This window comes from Pipistrellus kuhlii, unplaced genomic scaffold (assembly GCF_014108245.1).
Source record: "Pipistrellus kuhlii isolate mPipKuh1 unplaced genomic scaffold, mPipKuh1.p scaffold_m20_p_109, whole genome shotgun sequence".
Lineage (NCBI taxonomy): Eukaryota > Metazoa > Chordata > Mammalia > Chiroptera > Vespertilionidae > Pipistrellus > Pipistrellus kuhlii.
In genome coordinates, this window is record NW_023425415.1 from 523,907 (window position 1) to 547,522 (window position 23,616).

General features: G+C 67.7%; 1 protein-coding gene and 1 long non-coding RNA gene across 3 annotated transcripts; both read right to left on the minus strand.

The window, feature by feature from the left end:
- Positions 1-1,645: 1,645 nt before the first annotated feature.
- Positions 1,646-20,981, minus strand: LOC123652034. Its single transcript, XR_006741057.1, has 3 exons — positions 20,969-20,981; positions 13,650-13,652; positions 1,646-1,810 (listed from the first exon to the last, which is right to left on the minus strand). It is a non-coding gene; the product is annotated as an uncharacterized LOC123652034 (long non-coding RNA).
- On the minus strand, positions 3,013-22,457 carry SLC22A12 (solute carrier family 22 member 12). 2 transcript variants are annotated; one of them, XM_036430511.2, is made up of 11 exons: positions 22,418-22,457; positions 9,099-9,504; positions 8,534-8,637; positions 7,527-7,681; positions 6,790-6,958; positions 5,918-6,041; positions 5,693-5,805; positions 4,717-4,931; positions 4,178-4,286; positions 3,824-4,027; positions 3,013-3,395 (listed from the first exon to the last, which is right to left on the minus strand). In XM_036430511.2, the coding sequence occupies exons 2-11, from the start codon at positions 9,498-9,500 to the stop codon at positions 3,332-3,334; spliced, it is 1,659 nt and encodes a 552-aa protein (XP_036286404.1). In that variant the 5' UTR covers positions 9,501-9,504; positions 22,418-22,457; the 3' UTR covers positions 3,013-3,331. The 2 variants fall into 2 exon arrangements, with proteins under 2 accessions (XP_036286404.1, XP_045434886.1); XM_045578930.1 differs by lacking the exons at positions 8,534-8,637; positions 9,099-9,504; positions 22,418-22,457 and adding an exon at positions 7,397-7,403 and having other exon boundaries at positions 6,790-7,001; positions 7,516-7,630.
- Between the last annotated feature and the right edge of the window lie 1,159 nt (positions 22,458-23,616).

Genomic DNA, 23,616 nt, shown 5'->3' on the forward strand with positions numbered 1-23,616 from the left:
GGCCTGGGGAGGGGCTGGGCCGGGGCCTGGGAAGGCCTGCCCGTTGGGTGCCGCCGGGCGAGGTGCATTGTGGGGGAAGCTGCTGAAGGAGCAGGGTGGGGGGCGGGGGGAGGGAAGGCAAACGCAGATCTATATTAAAGACAAATACCCAATGTCCGAGCAGCAGCCTGGGCACCGGCAACAGGGGAGGGAGGAGGCACGGCCTCCCGCTGCCGGGGTCCCTGCCCGCCCATGGGCTCCCTGCTCCCCGGTTTTTTTCTCTTTGTTAACAAATGTGTCTAAGTCTTGGAAAACACCCCAACCCCGGAAATGTGTGGGAAAAGAAAACAAAAGCTTTCCAAACGCGAAGGTCCCGTGCCGTTTGTTCGGGGCGGGGCTGCTGGGGCCCGGCCTGGCCCAGAGCCTCGGCCGGCAGCTCCCAGACTTCGGGGCTGAGCATGGCGGCTCCGGGGGCAATTCCTCCTCATTGCTGCACGGCTGACAGGGCAGGAGCAGCCCGTTGGTCTCTGGCCCTGGTTGGGTCACCCTGTTCACCTTGGCTCCTCCCAGAGGGGACAGGGCCCCCGAGGCCGGTTTCTGGGTGGGGGGAGGGCCCTGGCTGCCCCTGGTCTCCAGGTGGGGAGTCAGGAGCCGGGCCACAGTTGCCCCCAGTCCTGCCTAACCCCAAGCCTGTTCCTTCCGCAGCCTGCGCGGTCGGGACCCTGTGCTCACTTCACCTCTGTGGTCCCCTCTGGCTGCCTGGGCAGCGCCTGGGCTGCGGGAGGAAGGAGACCCAGTGCTCCTCGCCCTCGGGGGCTTGCTCCTTCGTGGAGACACAGGCCCAGGCGAGCTGAGAGGCGCTGGGTGGGTGTTTTAGAGGGAGGAAGGCAGAGCGAAAGAGAGACAGTCACAGGCTGGTTCTCGCGTGTGCTGGGCCAGGAATAGAGCCACGCTCTAACCACCGGAGCCACCGGCCAGGCCTGTCTGGAAGCCCCTGGGTTGCGGGTGCGAGGTGGGGCGGTAGGTGAGTGGGTGTCGGCACCCTCAGGAGGGCAGGGTGCAGGGGGCGTGCACCCGTCTCCCTGGTGGAGGCGGAGGCGGCTGCCAGGCCCTGAGCAGGAAGGGGGCTCAGACGCTCCTGCTTCTGCTCAGGGATCGGTCCCCCTCCCCACCCTGCATGGCCCGCCATGCAGGTGCCATCACCCTGCATGGGTGCCATCACCCTGCATGGCCCGCCTCATCCTGTCTCCATCCCCCACAGCGTCTGCTTCTGCCCAGCTCGCTCCCATGCATGTGCCCGCGCACAAACCCAGTCCATGCTTCAGCTCAGACACCCCAGGCCCTCGGCTCCATCCCTGCTGGAGCCCCTCCCACCCTCCGTTCTGGGAGGCAGATTTGTCTTGGGACCCCCTCCCCCCGGGGTGTAGCCTCAGGTCCTGGAGTCCTCCCCAGAGGCCTAGGGGCTGGGTTTCCGTGGCCTGACCTCTCTGCCCCCCTAGCCAGCCGCTCCGGTGCCCTTTCCCTCGCTGCTCACAGTCGGAGCCTGAGGCCGGCATCCCCCAGGCCAGGGCTCGCCTGCGGGGAAGCTGGCGGAGGCCCTGGCTGGGCCGGCCGGCCCGGGCCCTCCATCGCCGCTCTGTCCAAGGTGCCCTGCCCCTGCCCCTCCCGCCAAAGAAAGACAGGCAGCAGGCAAGGAGGGAAGGAGCATCCTTACTTCAGAAATTCAGAACAGCCCTGACCGGCCGTCAGGAGCCGGGGCCAGAGGAGGCAGTGCAGGGCAGGGGGGCTGCAGGCCGAGGGCCCCTCTGCACAGGGAGGCAGGAGCTCCTGGCTGGGCGGGGGGCGGGGGGGGGGGCCTCAAAGGCTCGGCGGTGCGAGGAGAAGCTCCTGGACCTGCCGTTGACTCGGTTTACCCATCGGTAAGAGATGGTCCCTGCGGCCTCCCCGCCTTTGTCTGGGGCTCCTGGCGCTGACCTCGGCCCTGGGCCTGGCGGGGCCTCGGGGTCTGGCTGGCCCGGGGGTGGCAGTTCAGGCACGTCGCTCATGCAGTTAGTACTTGGGGCGGAGTCAGGAGAGTCCACCTTGGGGGGAACAGGACAGGCCTGGGAGGGAGCTAGCAGAGACGTCTGCCTGAAGCCTTGGACCCGGAGGACCTGCCTGCAAGCCCCCGGGGGAGGGAGCGCAGCTGGGCCGGCCGTGCTGGGCTCCTGGGGGGACGTCCCCCGGAGGTGGACATGGAGCCGGGGCGCCCCAGGAAGGCCTGCCATTCGGGGGGCTGCGCCGGGCCGCGGTGCAGGCCTGTGGCTGCTGCCGAGGCGCACCGTCTCCCTCCGCGACGTGCCCGGTGACGGCACCCCCTGGTGGTGGAGGGGCCGGGCCCTGGCTGAGGACTGCGGCCGCCGGGAAGGACGGCAGCGAGGCCCTCAGGACCCTGCGGGGACCTCGCCGGTTCGGAGGGGAGGCCCCGCCCGCCGCCCGCGGCCCCTCCTGGCTGAGGTCACGGGCACCTGCTTCCCGGAGCCTGAGCTTCCCCTCTGGGATCCGGCAGAGCCCACCTCGAAGGCCCCGGGGAAAGATGGACGGAGAGGTGCCCGCCTGGTGCCCGGCCCATAACGGTGGCAGAGGGCAGCTGCTCAGGGGCCCGCGGGGCGGGAAGGCAGCCTGGAAAAGGGCCCCCAGCCAGGAGCCCCACCCGGCAGACCGGGGGCCCATCGCCGAGTCCTGAGGGCCAGTCCTTGTTCCTTTATTCGCTCTCGTCTCCCCCGGCTGTGTCTGCCGCCGGCTCTGAGTGGGCCCCCGGGGACTCGCAGGCTGGGGGTGGGAGTCGGGGGTGGAGGGGCTGTGGGTACGGGTTCCACGGACCCGGGGCTGGGCCTGGGCCTGGAATGAGGACACGGCCTGGGTCTGGGAGGCCGTGGCGTGTGGAGAGGTGGCGGGGGGGGGGGGGCGGGTCAGGAGGAGACGTGGCCGCCAGGCGGGCCTGGCTGTGTGGCCGAGTGTGCAGAGGAGGGGCCAGGAGCCAGCACGCCGTCCCTGGGAGCCCTCAGGCGGAGAAGCCGGGCGGCTTTGACCACGGGTGCCGACCCGCCTCGGAGCGCTGAGCCCGCTGAGCCCGGGCGGAGGGCCGCTGGGACCGCAGGCGGCCGTCCCCGGCCCGGCCTGGCTCCTCTGCACCCGCGAGTGGAGTTAGTGGCCTCCTGTCAGTCACGCTGGCCGTTGCCGTTCTGTGTTGGAGGCGGCTCCTCGGTGAGAGCAGGGCTGGCCGGGGGCCGGCCCCCGGGAGTCCCGGCCTCCGGCTCCTGCCGTCAGCGGAGGACGGCAGCTCCCCTGGCCCTCGCCGGCGCTCAGGAGCCTACAGCTGCGTGGACTTCAGGACAGACGGCCCCCGGGCACCCTGCGTGGCCTTCTTCACCGACCTGTCCGGGAGGCGGAGGAGTTGTGTCTTGAAGGTGCAGTGACCCCTGACCTCTGACCTGTGTCCATCCTGAGGATTCAGCCGATCCTGCTGCTGTCAGGGCCCAGGTGCAGGGCGATGGGCAGTGACCAGCATCTCGGGGCTATGGGGGCAGAGTCCGGGGCCGGGGAAGACCCCACAATGGCCATCCTGCCCTCGGCCGCACCCCTCGCCCTGATGCTCTCCGGGTGGAGCTGGGGCGGCTGGGCCACAGAACGAACAGGGCACACGACCCTCACTGTCAGCCGGGAGACCCAGCCCTCGGCCTCCGTCCCTCGCAGACGCGCTGTGTGACTCCCGGCCGATCCGTCCCTCTCTGGGCCTCTGCTTCTCCTCCGTCCAGGGAGGGGTGGTGGCCAGGCCCCCCTCCCGGGTTCCGGGTTTACTCACTGGTTCTGCACATCCTGGATGGTGTCGGGCAGCGGAAGGTTCTGGGTCTCGGGCAGCAGCAGTGCGGCCAGGCCGCTCAGCACGGGCACCGCCCCGTACACCAGCAGGGGCAGGGAGGGGTGGTAGACGCCCAGGAGCCGGACCAGAGGCCCCAGGATGGCTCCCCCTCGGGCTGACATCTGGCCCAGGCCCACCGCGGTCATCCTGTGGGCACAGTGGCCGGTGAGGAGCACGGCCTGGCCCTGCTCTGCCCGGGAGGGGACCCCACGGGAGAGACACACAAGGCTGAGCCCGGGCCTGGCCCCCCCCCGCCCCCCCCCGCCCAGGCCGCCCCCGGGGGCCGGCCGCCCTCACCTGAGCACGGTCGGGAAGAGCTCCCCCGTGTAGACGGAGACGCAGGTGAAGGCCACCCCGAGCCAGCCGAGCCCCAGCAGGGCCAGGGCCGAGCGCAGGGGCCTCATGTCTGTGGTGGAGACAGGACGGCAGGGCCAGCGTCAGCTGGAGGCGCTCTCCCTGACCTCCCCATGTCTGCCCCTCCGCTGGGGTGTCCCAGACCCCACACATGCACGTGGCCTAAGTGACCTCATAGCCACCCTCTCTAATCCCCCCGTCTGTTTCCCACCCAGACGCCCAGAGCCAGACCCAGGGGTCCTCCTGCCCCCCTTTCCCTGCCCCCGGCCCCACAACTCATCGCCGAGTCCTTACCCATCTCCACAGTTTCCACAGTGTCGCCCGCCCCTCCATCCCTGCTCCCCTGCCCGGTCAGGCCCCGCCCTCCCCGGCCGCCGCCTCCCCAGCGGGCGGTCTGGCCCAGCGCCCTCCGCGGAGGGGCCGGGTCTGCTCCCGGCGCAGGCCGCCTCCGGGGCCCGGCCGCAGCGCGCCAGGCGGCTCACCGCGCGGCACCAGCGCGTTGGCCAGGATGCAGAGCCCGGCCAGCGCCAGCGAGGCGGCCTGCGTGGGGCGGCGGCCCAGGCGGCCCAGCAGCAGCAGGGTGCCCAGCTTGGCCGCCGTGTCCACGGCTCCCATGAGGACCTGCAGCAGGAAGACGTCACTGCCCAGGGCCTGCAGGTCCAGGGCCAGGCCGAAGAAGGTGAAGCCGAAGGCGAACCTGGGGGCGGGCGGGGCGTCAGGCTGAGGGGGGCCGTCCAGGGCTTAGTTCTCAGGCCCCTTCCACCCGCGTGGCCTCGATGGCAGAGGGTGTCTCCGAGACCGCCTTTCCCGGGCCCTGCCAGTGCGGCCTCCTTAGGGTTGGCCAATGGGAGGCACCAGTGGGGCTGGAGGCGGGGCCGGGGAGAAGCTGGAGGCAGGGAGAAGCTGGAGGCGGGGCCGGGGAGAAGCTGGAGGCAGGGAGAAGCTGGAGGCGGGGCCGGGGAGAAGCTGGAGGCAGGGAGAAGCTGGAGGCGGGGCCGGGGAGAAGCAGGGGGCTCCTCCCCCCCTTGCCCTGGGTGCCCTGGGTGCCCTGTGCCCTCCAGGGCTCTGTCGTCCCTGAGCAGGCTGGCGCTGAGGCCTCTTTGCTGGGTGCCCTGGCTCCCAGGCTCTGAAAAGACCCCCCCGCCTCCTGGTCCCTCCACACTAAGGGTGTGCTTTCTGGTGCTGAGTTCTGACTCCTCAGAGCCTTCATGATGAATCCTCCTGTTCCTCTCTTCTCGCACTCAGCTGCCTGAGCCGCCCGCCTGGCCACTCCCCGGGTGGAGGCGCAGGGCGGAGGCCTGTGCCCGAGCACCCGCCCTCCCCCCTCCCCCCTCCCCCTCCCCCGGAGCAGTGGGACCAGCCCGAGAGCCCCCAGAGGCCCTCGGGACCCAGCAGAGCCTGACGGGCCGGGGCCGGGGGCGCGGCGGGGGCGGGGCGGCCGGGGGGAGGGGCGTCTACCAGCACAGCATGGACACGGCCGTCCGGAGGCCCAGCCTGGCCGTGCAGAGGCTGCCCAGGCCGGCGGGCGCCCGGCTCGCACGCAGCTCCTCCTGCATGGCGGACAGCACCACCTGCGGGCAGGGGCAGTGTCAGCGCCGGCCGCTCCAGCCGCCCAGACCCTATCCCGGGCCCCCCCGCGAAGGCCCTGTGCGGGCAGGGCGAGGCCTGCGGGCGAGGCCTCACCTCCATGGTCAGCGCGTCCCCCGCGGCCCTCCTGCCGTTGATGGCGGCCGCCCGCTGCAGCTCCCGCAGGCCCTGCTCCAGCCGGCCGGCGATGAGCAGCCAGCGCGCCGACTCCGCCAGCCACCTGGGGGGGGCACTGCCTGTGGGTGCCCGGGGCCCGGCCTCCACAGCCTCCTGACCCTGTCGCCCCTCTGCCCCACGGGGTGGCCTCACTGTGTCCACAGGCCCTGGACTCGGGGGTGATGCCCGGGCAGCAGTGATGGCGCTGACATGTGGCAGCCGCCCTCCTTCCCAGCAGGCCCTCCTTCCTCCTCCCCCTCCTCCCTCCTCCCCCTCCTCCCTCCTCCCTCCTCCCTCCTCCCCCCTCCTCCTCCTCCCCCCTCCTCCCTCCTCCCCCCTCCTCCCTCCTCCCCCCTCCTCCCTCCTCCCTCCTCCTTCCTCCTCCCTCCTCCTCCCTCCTCCCCCCTCCTCCCTCCTCCCTCCTCCCTCCTTTTCCCTCCTCCCTCCTTCCTCCTCCCTCCTCTTCCCTCCTTCTCCCTCCTCCCTTCTCCGTCCTCCTCCCTCCGCTGGGTTGAGGTGGGGGTCCCTGTTCTCCCCTTCCTGCCTCCCTCCCGACGCCATGGGCCTTCCCTTGCCTCACCTGGGAGCCGGGCCTGGGCCCGGATGCACACCCGCCTGCATGGCTGCACCTCCTGCCTGAGCCGACCACGCCCCCCACCCCAACCTGCACCCAGCTTCCCGCTTGCCCCGGGGTCAGGCTGGAGAAGGGTCTTTGGTCCCACATCCCCCCTTCACCAGGTATCAACAGTTCTCAGCACCCCGGGGCGGAGGGGGAGGGGGAGGGGAGGGCGGCGGCGGGCGGGGGCACCCACCAGGAGTACACGAAGCAGAGGAAGAAGGGCAGGGACACGGCCAGCTGCAGCCGTGCCCAGTCGCGCACGCCGTAGGCCACGGCGGCCATGAGCACCATGCCGAAGCTGTAGCCCAGCGAGTTGAAGGTCATGGCCAGGACGCGGGCTCGGGTCGACGTCCACTCCATCACTGCGGGGAGACGGAGTCACCCCGCGCCTCCGGGCCCCCCCGCCTGCCCCCCTCTCCCCCCGCCCGGCCCCCCCCGCCTGGGCCCTCCAACCCGGGCCCTCCCCGCCCGGGCCCCCCAACCCGGGCCCCCCACCCCGGGCCCTCCCCGCCCGGGCCCCCCAACCCGGGCCCTCCCCGCCCGGGCCCCCCAACCCGGGCCCCCCAACCCGGGCCCTCCCTGCCCGGGCCCCCCCGCCCGGGCCCCCCCCGCCCGGGCCCCCCCCGCCCGGGCCCCCCAACCCGGGCCCCCCCCGCCCGGCCCCCCCTGCCTGGGCCCTCCCCGCCCGGCCCCCCCTGCCTGGGCCCTCCCCGCCCAGGCCCCCCAACCCGGGCCCTCCCGCCCGGCCCCCCCTGCCTGGGCCCCCCCTGCCTGGGCCCTCCCCGCCCGGGCCCCCCAACCCGGGCCCTCCCCGCCCGGGCCCCGCCCCCCACCCAGCCCGGGGCCACCCCCCCCCACCCGGCCCGGCCCCCCCTTCTGCCCGGCCCCTCCCCCCCAGGCCAGACCCCCCCCCCCCGGCCGGGCACCTACGCAGCGTGGCGGTGTTCATCATGACGCCGGCCACGGCCAGGGCGCCCAGGAAGCGGAAGAGGCAGTAGAGGGGGAAGGAGGGCGCGAAGGCGGCCGCGGAGCCCCACACGGCCATCTGCAGGTAGCTCCAGCTCAGCACCAGCCGGCGCCCGAACCTGTCACAGCGGGAGGGGCGCACGCCACGGTCGGCCACGGAGCGGACACCAGGCCCACGCGCGCTCGCTCGCCTGCGGCCCTGGCCGGTGTGGCTCAGTGGATAGAGCATCGGCCTGCGGACTGAAGGCCCCGGGTTCGATTCCGGTCGGGGGCACATGCCTGGGGTGCGGCTCTCTCCCCATTGGGGAGCGTGGAGGAGGCAGCCGGTCAATGATCCTCTCTCATCATTGATGCTTCTCTCTCTCTCCCTCTCCCTTCTCTGAAATCAATAAAGATATTTTAAAAAATAAAATGACACCTGGGGTGAGAGCCACACTCTTTTTTTTTTTTTGCTAATCCTCACCTGAGAATATTTTTCGGTTGATCTTTTAGAGAGAGTGGAAGATAGTGAGGGGAAGGCAGAGAGAAATATCGATGTGAGAGAGACACATCGATCGGCTGCCTCCTGCACAGGCTCCGACCAGGGCCCAGGCCGGAAGGAGCCTGCAACCAAGGTATGTGCCCGTGACCGGAATCGAACCCGGGACCCTTCGGTGCACAGGCCGACTCTCTATCCACTGAGCCACACCAGCCGGGACCAGAGCCACGCTCTCCACCCGTGGGGGCTCCTGGGCACCGGTGGGCACGATGGTGCTGTCGGGGGAACAAGTTCCCGCCAGCAGGGCGGCCGAAGGCGGGGCGCCGAGCAGGTGTGAGCGTGATGTCTGATGAGCACGGCCCCCCGCAACCCCAGGAGCCGGGAAACCGCGGCCCAGAGGGTGAGCCTGCGCACAGCCAGCTGGTGCAGGAGGGGCCCACAGGCGGGCCTCCGGACGAGGGCGCAGCCTGCCCGGGGGGGGGGGGGTCCGCACCTGTCGGAGGCCTGGCCGGCCACTGCGGCTCCCACCAGGACGCCCGCCAGGAAGATGGCCTGGGCCATGGGCTTCAGGGCCTGCGAGTCACACACCAGGTCCCACTGCGGGGAGAGGGGCAGAGCTCAGGAGGCGGGGAGCAGGTGTGGGGGCAGCCTGAGGCCCCGAGGGCTGTGGGCAGGGCCCGTGGGACAGCCAGGCTGTCACTGCTCGCCTCTGCCTTCCCTGGGGCCCGGCCTCTCTGCCTCCTCTCCCGCCCTCCCTCCCTCGTCCCTCCGGTTCTTTACAAAGAGCCCCTTCCCACCGGCTGTGGGCCACCTCCCACGCCCGGATCTGCCCGCGCCCCTGGCGGTCACCCCGGAGCCTCACGGTCGCCCCTGAGCCGCTGGCAGGCCGAGCAGCTGGCGGCACGTCAGGGAGCCGCCTGCCTCCCGGCTGGTGAGAGGTGCCACCCGTGTCACCTGCTGACCCGGCCGGGGCCGGCGGGCGGTCTCCGGGCCCCGGGTCCCGGGGCTGGCTGGCGCGAGCAGTGGCTCTGCCGCTGAGGGCCGGGCCGGGGGCTCACCTCGGCCACGATGGTGGAGGAGAAGGTGCTGCGGTCGTACACCCAGCCGTCCGCGCACGGCTCCGTGGCCGCCTCGCTCCAGTTGGCGGCCGTGGCGTTGGGCGCCAGGAGCTGCCACTGCGGGCTGCGGAAGCGGCGGCAGGGGTGGGGCCCGGGGCCGGGGCCGGGCGGGATGGCCGCGGCCAGCAGGGCGTCGGGGCCCGGGGCGCCGGGCGCGCCCGCCCGGGCGGTGCTGTTGTCCAGCAGTGGCACCCAGCAGCGGTGCGCGGGCACGGCCGCCGAGAAGTTCTCCAGCACGTTCTGCGTGGTCAGCCACATGATGGGCACGGCCAGCGCCACGGCCTGCAGCAGCTGCAGGCGGCCCAGGCTGCCCACGCGCTCCAGGAGCTCCGCGAAGGCCATGGTGCTGCCCGGGGGCCGGGGGCGGCCGGCGGCCCAGGCGTGCAGCCCCCCCGCCGGGCGGGCCGGCAGCTGTCACTCCGGGCGGCTCCCGCCGCTGGCGCCTCCTCGGCCGTGAACTTGAGACGGCAGTCACCCGGCTGGAACGGAGCGGGCCAGGTGGCTCCTCGGGAAGACGGTCAGCGAGCGTGTCCCCGTCAAAGTTTAACCCGGCGTGAGGGCGCCTGCCGGCCGGGCCCTGGCGGGTGTGGGCCGGGCTCTGCCTGGTCTGCAGCCGCCCCTCGCACCCGGTCTGCCTCGCTGGATCCTCCTGACCGTGGGCTGGCGGGAGCCTCAGCGCATCCGTGCACCGAGGACCTGTGTGTGCGCAGGTGTGTGCGTGTGTGTGCGTGTGTGCGTGTTTGCACGCACGTGTGCACATGTGCTTGTGTGCATGTGCGTGTGTGTGTGTGTGTGTGTCCCGGCCTCATGAACATCTCCCGCCAAAGCTGAGCCCCCTTCCCCCCTGCTGCCCACGCCGCCTCCTGTGCAGGGGCCGCCCTGCCCCTCGTCCTTCCACGCCCCCACGCCCTGGGCCGGGAGTCCTGGGCCCGGCCACAGGGCACCGGACAGCCACCCGCTCCCCGCCCGGCGGCCTCGCCCGGAGCACGGCCGCGGCCTCCTCGCTGGCCTCCTGCCTCCCCCGGAGCCGGCCCAGCGGTTCTCGCACCCGGACCCCTGGGTGCCGCTCACGTCCACGGGCCCCTGCGGTGCCCGGAGCCGGCCGTGCGGCCTCCCCAGGGCGGGAAGCCACGCCGGCACCGAGGCCCCGCTCACCTGCTGCTCAGTGTCTGCTCCGCCTGCTTCCCACACTCAGAGGCCTCGCCCAGCCCGCACCCCAAACGCCCCAAACACCCAAACCGAACCGCGCTGCGTCTGGGCCCCGCCGGCCATTCCTCGGCGCAGTTCCCATGTCTGGCCGGGGCTTAGGGGAAGCAGGGGGGCGGCCGGCCCCGCGGCTCAGGGACCCGCGCGCTGGCTGAGCTCAGGCTGCTGCTCGGCCTTCGGCTGAGACTCTGACTCCCCAGCGATGGGCCTTGTCCTCCCAGAATTTATGCTTCTCGCTTAGAAATGACGATGGGTTCTTCCTGGACCGCCATGCCAGCTCTGACCCCCGCCGGCAGCGTGGCTGTGGTCGCCCTGGGCCTCCCGGAGGACCTGAGCGCTTTCCTGCGTCCGTTCGCCGAGAACGTCGCTGAGCTCCTGGCCGGGGAGCCGCCGGGAACAAGAGTCCCTGCCCGGGCTCCGTGGAAAGCAGGGCCCGGACAGAACGAGGCGCCTGCGTGCGGAGGCCTCTCTGGGGACGAGGCCCAGGGTGCCTGGGGGGGGGGGGGGGGGTACTCCGAGCACAGGGAGGAGCACGTGCCTCAGGGAGCCGTCCGGGGCCGCGTGGCAGAGTGAGTGAGCGTGAGAGAGTGGGATGGGGCCGGGCAGAGCCGGTACGGGGCAGAGACATAGAGATCTCACAGGGCTGTGGGGCGAGGAGCACGGGTTTTAGGGCGACCCCCGGCTGCTGTGTGGAGAACACGCTGAAAGGGGGGTCCCGGAGGCGGAGTGCGTCCGTGAGGGACGAGGGGATCGGGGCTGGCAGGGGGCTGCCCGGGCGCGCTGACTGGCTGCAGCGGATGTGAGCTGAGGGGAGAGCATGGCGGGCGGGCGGGTGCGGGGCGTTCCTGACGCCGGACAGGATGGGGGACCTGGCCGGCTGGCAGCTCCCGGGCGGTGGTGTTTGGAGGGAGGGGAGACGGAGGCATCGGACAGCCCGAGGGCCTGTCGAGTCCGGGACCCGGAGCTCCCCGAGGTCGGAGGCTGAGGCCTGGAGGCCAGGCTCAGAGGGTCAGCCTCGCCCGCGGAGGACAGGGCGGTGCTGAGGGCGCGGGCGGCGAGGCCGAGCTGGCAGTGGGTGTGCTGGCCGATGGGCGTGGGGTCGGGGAGACAGGCTGCAGACACCTCCCTAGGGCGGGGAGTGGGGGGCACGGAGCGGGACGGGTGTGCGTTAACGAGGGACCGCCAGCCGCCCTCACGCCCCAGGCCAGCCCGGCCGTGGGGACGAGGGCGGTGGCGTCATTCCGAGCGGAGGAGGCGAGCTGCCCGGCCTCTCCTTCTCCCGGCCTGGCGCCCGGGGCCTCCCCGGCCAGATCGCCATTCCTCCCTCCTCTTCCCCCTCCCGCCTCCCCTCCTGTCCCATGGCGACGGCAGCTGCTCCGTCCGGGCCGGTGGGAGGACGGCCGGGGAGGGAGGGCGGCCGGGCGGGGGGACGGCCGGGCGGGGGGACAGCCGGGGAGGGAGGACGGCCGGGGAGGGGGGGCGGCCGGGGAGGGAGGGCGGCCGGGGAGGGAGGGCGGCCGGGGCGGGAGGACGGCCGGGGAGGGGGGCCGGCCGGGGCGGGAGGACGGCCGGGGAGGGAGGGCGGCCGGGGAGGGGGGGGCGGCTGGGGAGGGAGGGCGGCCGGGGAGGGAGGGCGGCCAGGGAGGGGGGCCGGCCGGGGCGGGAGGACGGCCGGGGAGGGAGGGCGGCCGGGGAGGGAGGGCAGCCAGGCGGGAGGACGGCCGGGCGGGGGGACAGCCGGGGAGGGAGGACGGCCGGGGAGGGGGGGCGGCCGGGGAGGGAGGGCGGCCGGGGAGGGAGGGCGGCCGGGGAGGGGGGCCGGCCGGGGCGGGAGGACGGCCGGGGAGGGAGGGCGGCCGGGGAGGGAGGGCGGCCGGGCGGGAGGACAGCCGGGGAGGGAGGGCGGCCGGGGAGGGAGGGCGGCCGGGCGGGGAGGGAGGGCGGCCGGGCGGGGGGACGGCCGGGGAGGGAGGGCGGCCGGGCGGGGAGGGAGGGCGGCCGGGCGGGAGGGCGGCCGGGGAGGGACGGCAACCGGGGAGGGGGGACGGCCGGGCGGGGGGACAGCCGGGGAGGGAGGGCGGCCGGGCGGGGGGACAGCCGGGGAGGGAGGGCGGCCGGGCGGGGAGGGAGGGCAGCCGGGCGGGGGGACAGCCGGGGAGGGAGGGCGGCCGGGGAGGGTGGGCGGCCGGGGAGGGAGGGCGGCCGGGCGGGGAGGGAGGGCGGCCAGGCGGGGGGACTGCCGGGGAGGGAGGGCGGCCGGGGAGGGTGGGCGGCCGGGGAGGGAGGGCAGCCGGGCGGGGGGACGGCCGGGGAGGGAGGGCGGCCGGGCTGGGGGACGGCCGGGGAGGGAGGGCGGCCAGGCGGGGGGACGGCCGGGGAGGGAGGGCGGCTGGGGAGGGTGGGCGGCCGGGCGGGGAGGGAGGGCGGCCGGGCGGGGGGACGGCCGGGGAGGGAGGGCGGCCGGGCGGGGAGGGAGGGCGGCCGGTGACTCAGGCAGCCCTGGGCCAGCAGAGCAGGTGGAGTCCAGGTGGCCGGCCGGAGGCAACGGCCGCCACGGCCCCCTCCGTTCGCTCAAGACTCGGGGTCCCCAGACCCCAGACTCTGTTAATGTCCTCACTTCACACCGGAGGGCCAGAGGAGGTGCAGACCCTCTGAGAACTGTCTTTTCTTCTTTTTTAAAAAAATATATGTTTTATTGATTTTTTTACAGAGCGGAAGAGAGCGGGATAAAGAGTTAGAAACATCGATGAGAGAGAATCATCGATCAGCTGCCTCCTGCACACCCCCTACTGGGGATGCGCCCGCAACCAAGGTACATGCCCTTGACCGGAATCGAACCCGGGACCCTTCAGTCCTCTGCCGACGCTCTGTCCACTGAGCCACACCGGTTTCGGCAGAACTTTGTCTTCTTATCATGAAACACACTGCCGAGCAGGGCTACGGCGCCCATTTTACAGACGAGGAAATCGAGGCTCCAGGAGCCTTCCTGCCTCTCCCCGGCCTGCCCGGGCCCCTCTCACACAGGCCCCGCTGTGAGCACAGGGGACCCCTCAGACCGGCGGCAGCCGCACCCCCCCCCCCCCGGGAAGGGCCCCGGCTGAGCCCCCATCTCCGTGGGCTCTGAAGGCACCTGCCTGCCCAGCCGTCCCGATCCGCCTGCCATGCCCCCCTCCCCGTGCTGCAGACACAGCGCCCGGGGCGAGCCCTCCTCCCCGGGCCGGCCCCACAGAACACCGACTCCTACAAGGCCTGTTCTCCCCCCTGAGGGCCATCGCCACCCCAAACCCCCTGCTGCCCCCGCCCCTGCCCGCTGGGCCGGCCTCGGCCCTCCCCTCTGCCGGGCCTCGGGGTGCAGGTCTGTGCTCAGAGCGGCCTGGCCTGGAGAGGCAGGCAGGCTCCCTGGTCTCTGAATCGGGCTCCCGGGCCTCAATTTCCTCGTCTGTAAAATGGGTTTTCCTGACAGGAAGACAGTCCTCGGAGGGTCTGCCCGCTCTGGCCACCGGGTGGCAGTGGGGACCAGAGCCCCACGCCCACCCCTGCAGCATCTGGGTCACCGCCCCATCTCTGGGCACCCAGCGGGCACTCGTCAACAGGACCCTGCTCCCTGCCCGCCTCACGCCGGAGCTGTCGCCGGCTTTGGCTGCATCTTCCCGCGGCCCCTCCACGCTGGTCCGGGAGCCAGGCCGGCTCCGCCCTCAGGCAGGGCTGGGCTGGGGTGAGTGTGTTCGGGCTGGGCTGAGTGTGTCCCGGGCCCTGGCTGGGGTGAGTGTGTCCCGGGCTGGGCTGAGTGTGTCCCGGGCTGGGGTGAGTGTGTCCCGGGCTGGGCTGAGTGTGTCCCGGGCTGGGGTGAGTGTGTCCCGGGCTGGGGTGAGTGTGTCCCGGGCTGGGCTGAGTGTGTCCCGGGCTGGGCTGAGTGTGTCCGGGCTGGGCTGAGTGTGTCCCGGGCCCAGGCTGGGCTGAGTGTGTCCCGGGCTGCGGTGAGTGTGTCCCGGGCTGGGGTGAGTGTGTCCCAGGCCCAGGCGGGGGTGAGTGTGTCCCGGGCCCGGGCTGGGCTGAGTGTGTCCCGGGCTGGGGTGAGTGTGTCCCGGGCTGGGCTGAGTGTGTCCCGGGCCCGGGCTGGGGTGAGTGTGTCTGTGCCTTTAATGGCCCCGGTGGGAGCTTCCGCGGCCCCAGCCACAGCCGCGCTCGCTCGTTCACTCATCCCGGCTCCCCGGAGCCCCGCCCGGCGCCCTGGCCCCTGAACAGCCTCCGCTAAGTAGGTCAAGGAGACCGCGGCGCTGGGCAGGCGCTGGGCAGCCGCCGGCTCCTTCCTTCCGAGTGCCCGGCGCCGCCCGCAGGCCTGGCCGCCTCCTCCGCGGGGACTTCGCTCTCCTCGTGTCAACGCGATTCCTCGTGTTAAAATTCAATCGCGATGCTCGCCGGCTGGCAGAACCAGACGCATCCGAACTCAGCTGCCCCCGCGCTGGGTGAGGGCTTTGCCCGCAGCTGACGGCAGCCAGCTGGCGCCTGTTAACTTTTCAACAAGGCGGGATGATGCGGGTACTGCCCCGCCCTGCCCCCTGCCACTCCCCTGGAGCCGTGCCCCTGCCCAGCGGCTGGCCCGCGTCCAGGCTGGGCCTTTTTAGCTGACAAACAGCTTGCCATCCCACTGTTAACTCTCGGTGGGCACGAGGCTGGCTCTGGGCAGGGCACTAGGCCTTGCCACCATCCATCTCCCTCCATGTCTTTATTTTTATTGCGATCAGAGAGGAAGGGAAAGGGGAGAGAGAGAGAAACATCCACGATGAGAGAGATCCATCGATCAGCTGCCTCCTGCTGGGGCCTGAGCTGCAGTCTGGGGCTGTGCCCTGACCTGGAACCCACTGGAACCTTCTGGTCTATAGGCCGGTGCTCACCCGGAGCCCGCCGGCTGGGCGTGGTGGCTTTAACGAACGTTCTTCTTTTCTGAGCTCGAAGGCCTGGAGGGCGGGGAACAGGGCCCTGGGCCCCCCGGCTGCTCCCACCGGGCCGCTGGAGCAGAATGCAGGACGGTTTGGGCGGAGGGTGCAGGGGGCCTCCCGGCTCCTGGAAGGACCCTGTCCCCGCCGTCTGTCTGCCACGGGGCCTGTGATTATCCTGTGTTTCTGTCCTGGATGCCCCTGTACCCTGGATGCAGCCCCACCTTCATTTACACAGACACACACGCATGCACGCACACACATGCACACAGGTGCACATGCACGCACCGTTTGCCTAAGTCCTTGAGGCTGGAGGAGACAAAGGGCACGTTTTCCCACAGCCCTGAGGGCCTCCCTGCCTGCATGGGCTGCACAGTCCTACCTGCTGGCCGCCTTCGGCCTATGGGTTCCACCGGCAGCCTCTTCCCCACCCTCTCTCTCCTCTGCTTCCCCCACCACAGAGGTCTGCTCTTCTGTCCCTTCTGCTGCTCTTTCTTCTGCAAAAACAGGTGTCCTCAGGGTCTCACCTTCCCCCGTGGCCTCGCCAAGGGGTTTTCCTGAGCCACGACAGCTGTATCTCTGACGGGAAGTCCGTTCTCAGCTCTTGGAGTTGTAGGTGCTACACGTGGCTGGCTGGAAAGGCACAGGCTCCATTAGGCCCCTCCTCCGGAACCCAGGCAGGCAGAAGCCGCTCCAGCCCCGCCACCCGCTGAGCCTGGTGAGCCCTGCGTGGCTCCCCCCCTCATTGCCAGGCCCAGGACTCAGCGTGGTATCACCCGGCACGCTGGGCTGGCATCTGACTAGGGTTGCACTGAATCCATCAATTCCTATGCGGAAAAATGACATCTTGGCAACAGTCTTCCAATCCATGAACACGGTATCTCTCTCCATTTATTTAGGTCTTCTTTTTAACTCTTCAGCAATGTTTCATCGTTTTTAGTGTACGTATGGATCTTGCCTTTCTGCCCGGTGCTGTTTAGTGGTATTTTCTGGTTATTACTGGCATACAGAAATACAATAGATTTTTGTATATCGACCTTGTATCCTGCAACCTTACTAAACTCCTTTATTATTTCGAGTAACATTTTAGTAGATTTTACTGGGCCAGTGGTGCAATGGATAATGCGTCTGACTACGGATCAGAACATTTCAGTAGATTTTTAAGTATTTTCTACCATTACGTCATCTGCCAATAGAGACCGTTTTGTCTTCCTTTCTAATCTGTGTGCCTTTCACTTATTTTTTTCTTGCCTTGGTTGCACTGACTGGGACCAGTGTTGGACAGAAGGGATGAAAGTGGACGTCCTAGATTCATTTATAACTGAGGGAAGCCCAGGCCTCCGCCATCAAGCACGTGCACCACCGGGTGTTCCACAGGTGGCCTCTCTCGGGCGGAGTGAGTGTTCCCAGTGCGCAGAATGCCATTTGTAAGGACTAAATGCTCTTCCTGTTGGGACGATCCCATGGCTTGTTAGCAATTATGTTTGTTTACCTTGATTTTTGAATATTAAACCAACTCCGAATTCCTGGGACAGACTCCACTTGGTCATGATGTGTTGCCCTTTTAAATATATTGTTGGATTCAATTTCCTAAATATTTATTAAGAATTTGTGTGTCTGTGTTTGCAAGTGATATTGACTTGTAGTTTCCTTTTCTTACTAGAGGCCCAGTGCATGGATGTGTGTGCAGGTGAGGTCCGGCCGGCCTGCCCCGATGGGGCCCATCGGCCTGGGCCAGCGGGGGTGGGGGGACGTGGGGGGTTAGCCAGCCACAGTGCATGTCATAGTGCCTGGTCCTTCCGGTCAACCCAGCGTTTCGGCTGCTTGGCTTTTATAAACATAGATGTGTGTGTTTTCTGATTTTGATATCAGAGTAATGCTGCCCTCACAGTATGAATTTAGAGGTGTTCTCTCTTTTTCGATTTTACGGAGGATTTTGAGTAGAACTGGTAGTATTTCTTGCTTAAATGTTTGGCAGAATTAACCAGTGAAACCACTAACGAAAAAGACCTGGGATTTTCTCTGTGGGAAGCCTTAAGCCATAAGTTCACTTTCTTTAATAGATGCAGGTCTAGCTTTGTTATCTATTTCTTCCTGAGTGAGCTTTGGTAGTTTGTATCCTTCAAGAAACGTGTTGATTTCATCTAAGTTGTCTGATTTATATATATATAAAAACCCAGCAATCGTAGACTGTAACACCGGTCACTATGACACCCACAGTGGCCAGCGAACCGGCCTGATCAGGGCCTGGGGCCAACCGGCACCTCGCAGCCCCTCCCGCTGCCGGCCTGCCCTCACTGGACTCTCCCCCGGATCAAGAGTGGGGTGAGCCGGCCAAACCCCCCTCCCTTCCCCCTGGCCAACCCGCCCCCGATCAGCCCACCCACCATGATAGGCCCACAGCCCCCAGCTGGCCCGCCCCTGATTGCACCCCCCTACCCCAATAGGGGGCAGAGCTGGCCGGCCAACCTCCTATAGCTCCTCCCCCCAGCTGGCCATGCCCCCAATGGGCCCCCACCACCCTGATTGGCCTGCAGCCACCCCCGTAGCCAGCCTCACCCCTGATTGCCACCCCACCTCAATAGGGGGCGGGACCAGGCAGCCAACCACCATGGCCCCTGCCCCAGGTCACTGGCCCCCAATTGACCCCCCACCCCAATCGGGGGTGGGCTGGCCAGCCAACCTCCTGCCATCTTCTCCTCCTGACAGGCCAGCCCCGATCCTCCCTGACTGGGGCCGAGCTGGCCAGACCCCACCTGTGCACAAATTCGTGCACTGGGCCTCTAAGCTGGTAATAAAATATTGCTCATACTATTCCTTATCGTGTTAATGTCTGTAGGATTTGTACTGATGCTTCCTCTTTCATTTCTGATATTGGTAATGTGTATCTTTTCTCTTCTTTTCCAAATCAGTGATTAGAGGTGATAGATTCGGTTCTATTTCTTGAGTTTGTACTATTTATTATTTCCTGTCTCTGACTTAGTTTAGGTGTAATTTGCTTTTTTTCCTCATGTATTAGAGATTTCTCCCTTTTTAATGTAGGCAGTTAATGATATAAATTTTACTCTGCTCCCTGCTTTAACTTCATCCTACAATTTTTGATATGTCATTTAAAACTTTAAACCAGTTCAGAATATTTTCTAACTTCCTTTGTGACGCTTTCTCTGACCTGTGGGTCATTTAGAAATGTGCTGCTTAGTTTGAGGAGATTTTTAGATTTCTCTCTGTTACTGGTGTCTAGTTTAATTCCATGATGATCCAAGAACAGACGACGTGTCAGCTAAGTCACTGAGAATTTATTGCGTGTGACGGGAGCCTGGGGAGGCGTGATTGTGGCCACAGGCACAGGGTTCTGGGCAGCAGGGGATTTGACAGGAGTGGGTCTGATCGCTCCGAGTGCAGCGAGGTGACAGGGAGCTCGGGAACGCCCGGACGGGGGCCTGGGCCCGAGGTCCCCTAGTTGGCCAAGGAGAGCAGACAGTTGTGTGCAGAGCCCGCTCTCCGGGAAGCTTCTGCCTGTGACGCGGCTCAGATAACGGGGCAGAGGGTGCAGGTGAGGAAGCAGCTCGGTGTCCGGAGGGCCCTGGGCTGGGAGCCGGCCAGGGTTCACCGTCACCCCATCGCCCTGGGCTGTCTCCTCGCCTCCCACGTAGGCGGTCAGCGCCCGGGCCGCAGCCCGCACAGGGGGTCTGTGCGGAATTAATTTCGTGCTCTGTGACATCGGGGGACCAGGAGGCTCTCGGAGGCCTGGCCTCCAGGCTGCCGATTGGCTCCCCCTCTGACGGGAGACAGGCCCTCTGTGTGCGTCTCTGGCCACGGGCTCGGACGGCCCACTCGGGGAGTGGGGTGGGGGTGGGGTGGGGTGGGGTAGGGTGAGGTGAGGATAGGGGTGGAGGGTGGGGGCCGGGGGAGTGGGATGGGGTGGGGTGGGGTGGGGTGAGGATAGGGGTGGAGGGTGGGGGCGGGGGAGTGGGATGGGGGTGGGGTGGGGTGGGGTGAGGATAGGGGTGGAGGGTGGGGGTGGGGGAGTGGGATGGGGGTGGGGTGGGGTGGGGTGAGGATAGGGGTGGAGGGTGGGGGCGGTGGAGTGGGATGGGGGTGGGGGTGGGGTGGGGTGAGGATAGGGGTGGAGGGTGGGGGTGGGGGAGTGGGATGGGGGTGGGGTGGGGTGGGGTGAGGATAGGGGTGGAGGGTGGGGGCGGGGGAGTGGGATGGGGGTGGGGGTGGGGTGGGGTGAGGATAGGGGTGTAGGGTGGGGGCCGGGGGAGTGGGGTGGGGGTGGGGTGGGGTGGGGTGAGGATAGGGGTGGAGGGTGGGGGGGGGGCGGGGGAGTGGGATGGGGGTGGGGGGGGGGTGGGGTGAGGATAGGGGTGGAGGGTGGGGGCGGGGGAGTGGGATGGGGGTGGGGGTGGGTGGGGTGAGGATAGGGGTGGAGGGTGGGGGCGGGGGAGTGGGTGGGGGTGGGGTGGGGTGGGGTGAGGATAGGGGTGGAGGTGGGGGCGGGGGAGTGGGGTGGGGGGGGGTTAGGGTGGGGTAAGGATAGGGGTGGAGGGTGGGGGCGGGGGAGTGGGATGGGGGTGGGGTGGGGTGGGGTGAGGATAGGGGTGGAGGGGGGCGGGGGAGTGGGGATGGGGTGGGGGTGGGGGGTCGGAGTGGGAGGAGGCCTGGCGGGGGGCCCAGTCTCTCCTTACCCCCAGGCGGCAGGGGCCCAGCTCACAGGCCCGCAGCACTATTTTGGGAGCTTCTACTTGAGGCTCAGGTTGCCGTATTTAGATGCAGCTCCCAGGCGGGGGGTGGGGGCAGACCATGGCCACCAGCTCGCGGCCGTGGAGCCCTCTGTGGGACGCGGGGCGGGCGGGCGTGCAGGGCAGGGGAGGGTGGACGCACGCCCTGGCCCAGCGGCCAGGCGGGCGCTGGGGCTGCTGTGCACCCGGCTGTGCGCTCACCACTCTGCTCCCCCCTCACCACTCGCTGCAGGAGAGACCCGCGGTGCTGATCCCCCGCGAGAACCAGGCTCAGAGCCGCAGGCGGCGCGCCCGAGGTCACACAGGGGTCCTCGCCAGGTTGGCTCCGTGGACACAGCGTCGATCTACGGACGGAAGGTCCCAGGTTCGATTCCGGCCAAGGCCACGTGCTCCCGTGGCAGGCTCCATTCTCGGCCCTGGTGGGGGCGTGTGCGGAGGCACCCGTCGATGAGTGCCTCCCATCGATGTGTCTGCCTCTCCCTCTCCCTTCCACGCTCTAAACGTCAATGGGAAAATATCCTCGGGTAAGGACTGACAAGATCAACAAGTAAAATAAAGCCTGAAAAATGAACTGAAATGAAATGAAATGAAATAAAACAAAGCCTGCTCTCCCCGGCCCCGGGCCAGCGACGAGCCAGACCTCAGCGTGGGCTGGGATTCGGGGTCTGGGTCAGAGGAGGGCAGCCAGCGCCCAGGACGTGCGAGGAGCCGGCGGTCAGAGCCGGCGGTCAGTCCCGGCGCGGCCGAGTGTGGGCGGGGGACCCTGAGCTCCAGGAGCCCCCAGAGGACGCGGGGCCCCCACGACGGCATCACAGGAGCCGGGAGTCGGGGTTCCAGGCCCGATGCACAGCGGGCTGCCTCCTCCCCTGCTCTCCGGGCAGGAACTCACTGCACGTTTCAAAACAGCAAACAGAGCCGAAACCGGTGTGGCTCAGCGGTAGAGCGTCAGTCTGCGGACTGAAAGGTCCCGGGTTCGATTCCGGTCAAGGGCATGTACCTTGGTTGCGGGCACATCCCCGGTAGGGGGTGTGCAGGAGGCAGCTGGTCGATGATTCTCTCTCATTGATGTTTCTAACTCTTTATCTCTCTCTTCCTCTCTGTAAAAAAAATCAATAAAATATATTTAAAAAAAGAATGAACCAATAAATAAATTAATTAATTAATAATAAATAAATAAATAATAAAACAGCAAACAGAGCCGAAACCGGTTTGGCTCAGGCCTGCGGACTGAAAGGTCCCAGGTTCGATTCCGGTCAAGGGCATGTACCTTGGTTGCGGGCACATCCCCGGTAGGGGGTGTGCAGGAGGCAGCTGGTCGATGTTTCTCTCTCATTGGCATTTCTAGCTCTCCCTTCCTCTCTGTGAAAAATCGATAAAATGTAAAAATAAATAAATGAAACGGCGGAGAGAGGGGCCACCCGCACTGCAGCCCCGGGGCCTTGGGCGTAGCCGGAGCCGGGAGCGGCCGCGGCAGCGCTTCCCGGACAGGACTGTGCTCTCCGATGTGTGTGCGGCCGCCCCCGGGCCAGTGGGAACTTCCCCTCGCTGGCCCGTCTCCGGCCGGGGAGAGGACCCGCTGCCTGTGGCTGCCCCTCGCTGCGCCTGGACCGGCGACCACAGGATGCCGGCCAGACGCAGTGCCCGCCCAGGAATCTGCATTCACCGCCAGCCCCCAGGGTCCCGCTGCCCCGGCCCCGCCTCCTGCAGGACCGCTGGGCTGGAGGAGGCTGCTGAGCCCCAGGCACCCGAGAGCCCTCTGGCTTCCTTCTCCTCCCACGTGTTTTAAACGGTTCTCTCCCCTGCCCTGTGCCTCCTGGACTCCCTGGGCTTTGCTCATGCAGAAGGTCAAACCTCCCGGATTTGACAGGAGGCGCCAGGAGTCTCCAGCACACTCTCTGCTTCCAGGCCAAGGAGTCTTTCATTTGTATTTTCTGTTTTTCTGCAGCCGCTGGGGGCAGGGCTTCCTACAGCCGCCGCGCCACCTGGTGGTCACACCCGGCACTGCAGCATTTCCAGCGGCAGCACCCGCTCCCCCTTGCCTAGGTGCCCATCCCCCAGGGCTCCCAGGCCCTCGGAGGGAGAAGAGGGTGCGGGGAGGGGAGGGGCGGCGGGAGGCAGGCAGCCTCAGATAATAGCCGCCAAGTCCTCCAAGTGTCTCATCGAATTAATTGGTGTAAATTGAACCCTTGGTTCTCGTTGAACTATAATTGCCGTTGGGGCTGATTTTCCCAGCCAAGGGCTCCGTCAATTAAAGCCAAGGCCAAGCTCCGCTGCCAAGTGACCTTCGGCCGTTCGCCTCCCTCCGGAGACGCTGAGCTCCCGCCCGGTGTTCTCTCTGTTTCTTCCCCGGTGAAGTCGGAGCACCTAGGACCCGCGGGCTCAGGGCCGCCCGGCCTGCGCTCCTGAAGAACCTGGGTTGGGAGAAAGGGGGGTCTTCACAGGTCAGGGTGGGAGGGAGCTGTGCGGGGCCTGGAGTCCTGACCTGCGGAACAGAACCGCTGAGCCGCCGGAGAGTCGCAGGGACAGTGGCCTTAAACCGTTACCGTCTTGTTTATAGAGCAGGCTCGCCCTCAGGGTAGGAGGTGTCGCTGAATCACAACAGGAACAAACCGGGTCTCACCATCCCAGGCCTGGCGTCCTCCCCAGGGGCATACTTCGGGGACCCCCTGCCCCCCAGTAACACCACGAGATTAAGGCCCTCTGTCCTCCCTCTGGAGTTCTCCACAGTCACTGCCCGGCGGTCGCCTAGGCCCCCCAGGCCTGGCACATCATAAAGCCTCACCTTTGCAGCCCCCCCTGGTGTCTTTTGGGGGGACGGGGGGAGGGCACCCTCTCAGCTCAGCTCCCCTGTTCTCTCCTGCGGCACACACACTGGGAGAGCCACGGACGCGTGTCAGCCACGGAAGGAAGCCCTTCTCCGAGGGTGTGCAAGAGGCAGCTGATGGATGATTCTCTCTCATCGATGTTTCTAACTCTCTATCCCTCTCTCTTCCTCTCTGTGAAAAATCAATAAAATATATTTTTTTAAAAAGCTGGAAATATAGTTTTTCACTTTGTCTTCAGATTTTGTGAGCGTGTTGTTGCTGTTTTCGGTAGAATTTTCTGGGTGTGATCGGATTTCCAGTCTTGTCTTCGTTGGCTTTGGACTCTGTGTCATAGTCAGGATGGCTTTTCTCCTCTCTGCGATGAAGGGTTCTCCCACCATGTTCTTCTTTAACCAGGAATGTTGTCACCTGCCTTTCGTGCCTGGTTAAATCTGCCCAGGACTCAGACCACACACCAGGACACAGCGGGCACAGCTGCATGCGAGCTTGGGCAGGACCGAGAGAGGGCCTGTGGCCGAGGGTAGAGTGGAGGAGGTGGGGCAGGTGTTTGAGGAGGTGGGACAGTGTGTGCAAAGGTCCTGGGGCTGCGAGAAGAGGGGCTGAGCCTCGGAAGAACGTGTGGGGACGGGCAGGAAGGGCGCGGAGCGTGGAGGAGGGTGAGCAAGCAGCAGCGTCATGCTCCCACGTTTGCACGTTCTTCTTGGTGTGGAGACGGAGTGGGGCCAGAAAGGGCCGCAAAGAGGGA

Excerpts from the sequence above, each read along its gene's own strand:
- SLC22A12 (XM_036430511.2), bottom strand. The coding sequence starts at position 9,500 with ATGGCCTTCGCGGAGCTCCTGGAGCGCGTGGGCAGCCTGGGCCGCCTG. Across the intron at positions 6,042-6,789 it reads CTCTGCTTCGTGTACTCCTG|GTGGCTGGCGGAGTCGGCGC; the intron begins GTGGGTGCCCCC and ends TGCCCCCCCCAG. Across the intron at positions 4,932-5,692 it reads GCCGTGTCCATGCTGTGCTG|GTTCGCCTTCGGCTTCACCT; the intron begins GTAGACGCCCCT and ends GCCCGCCCCCAG.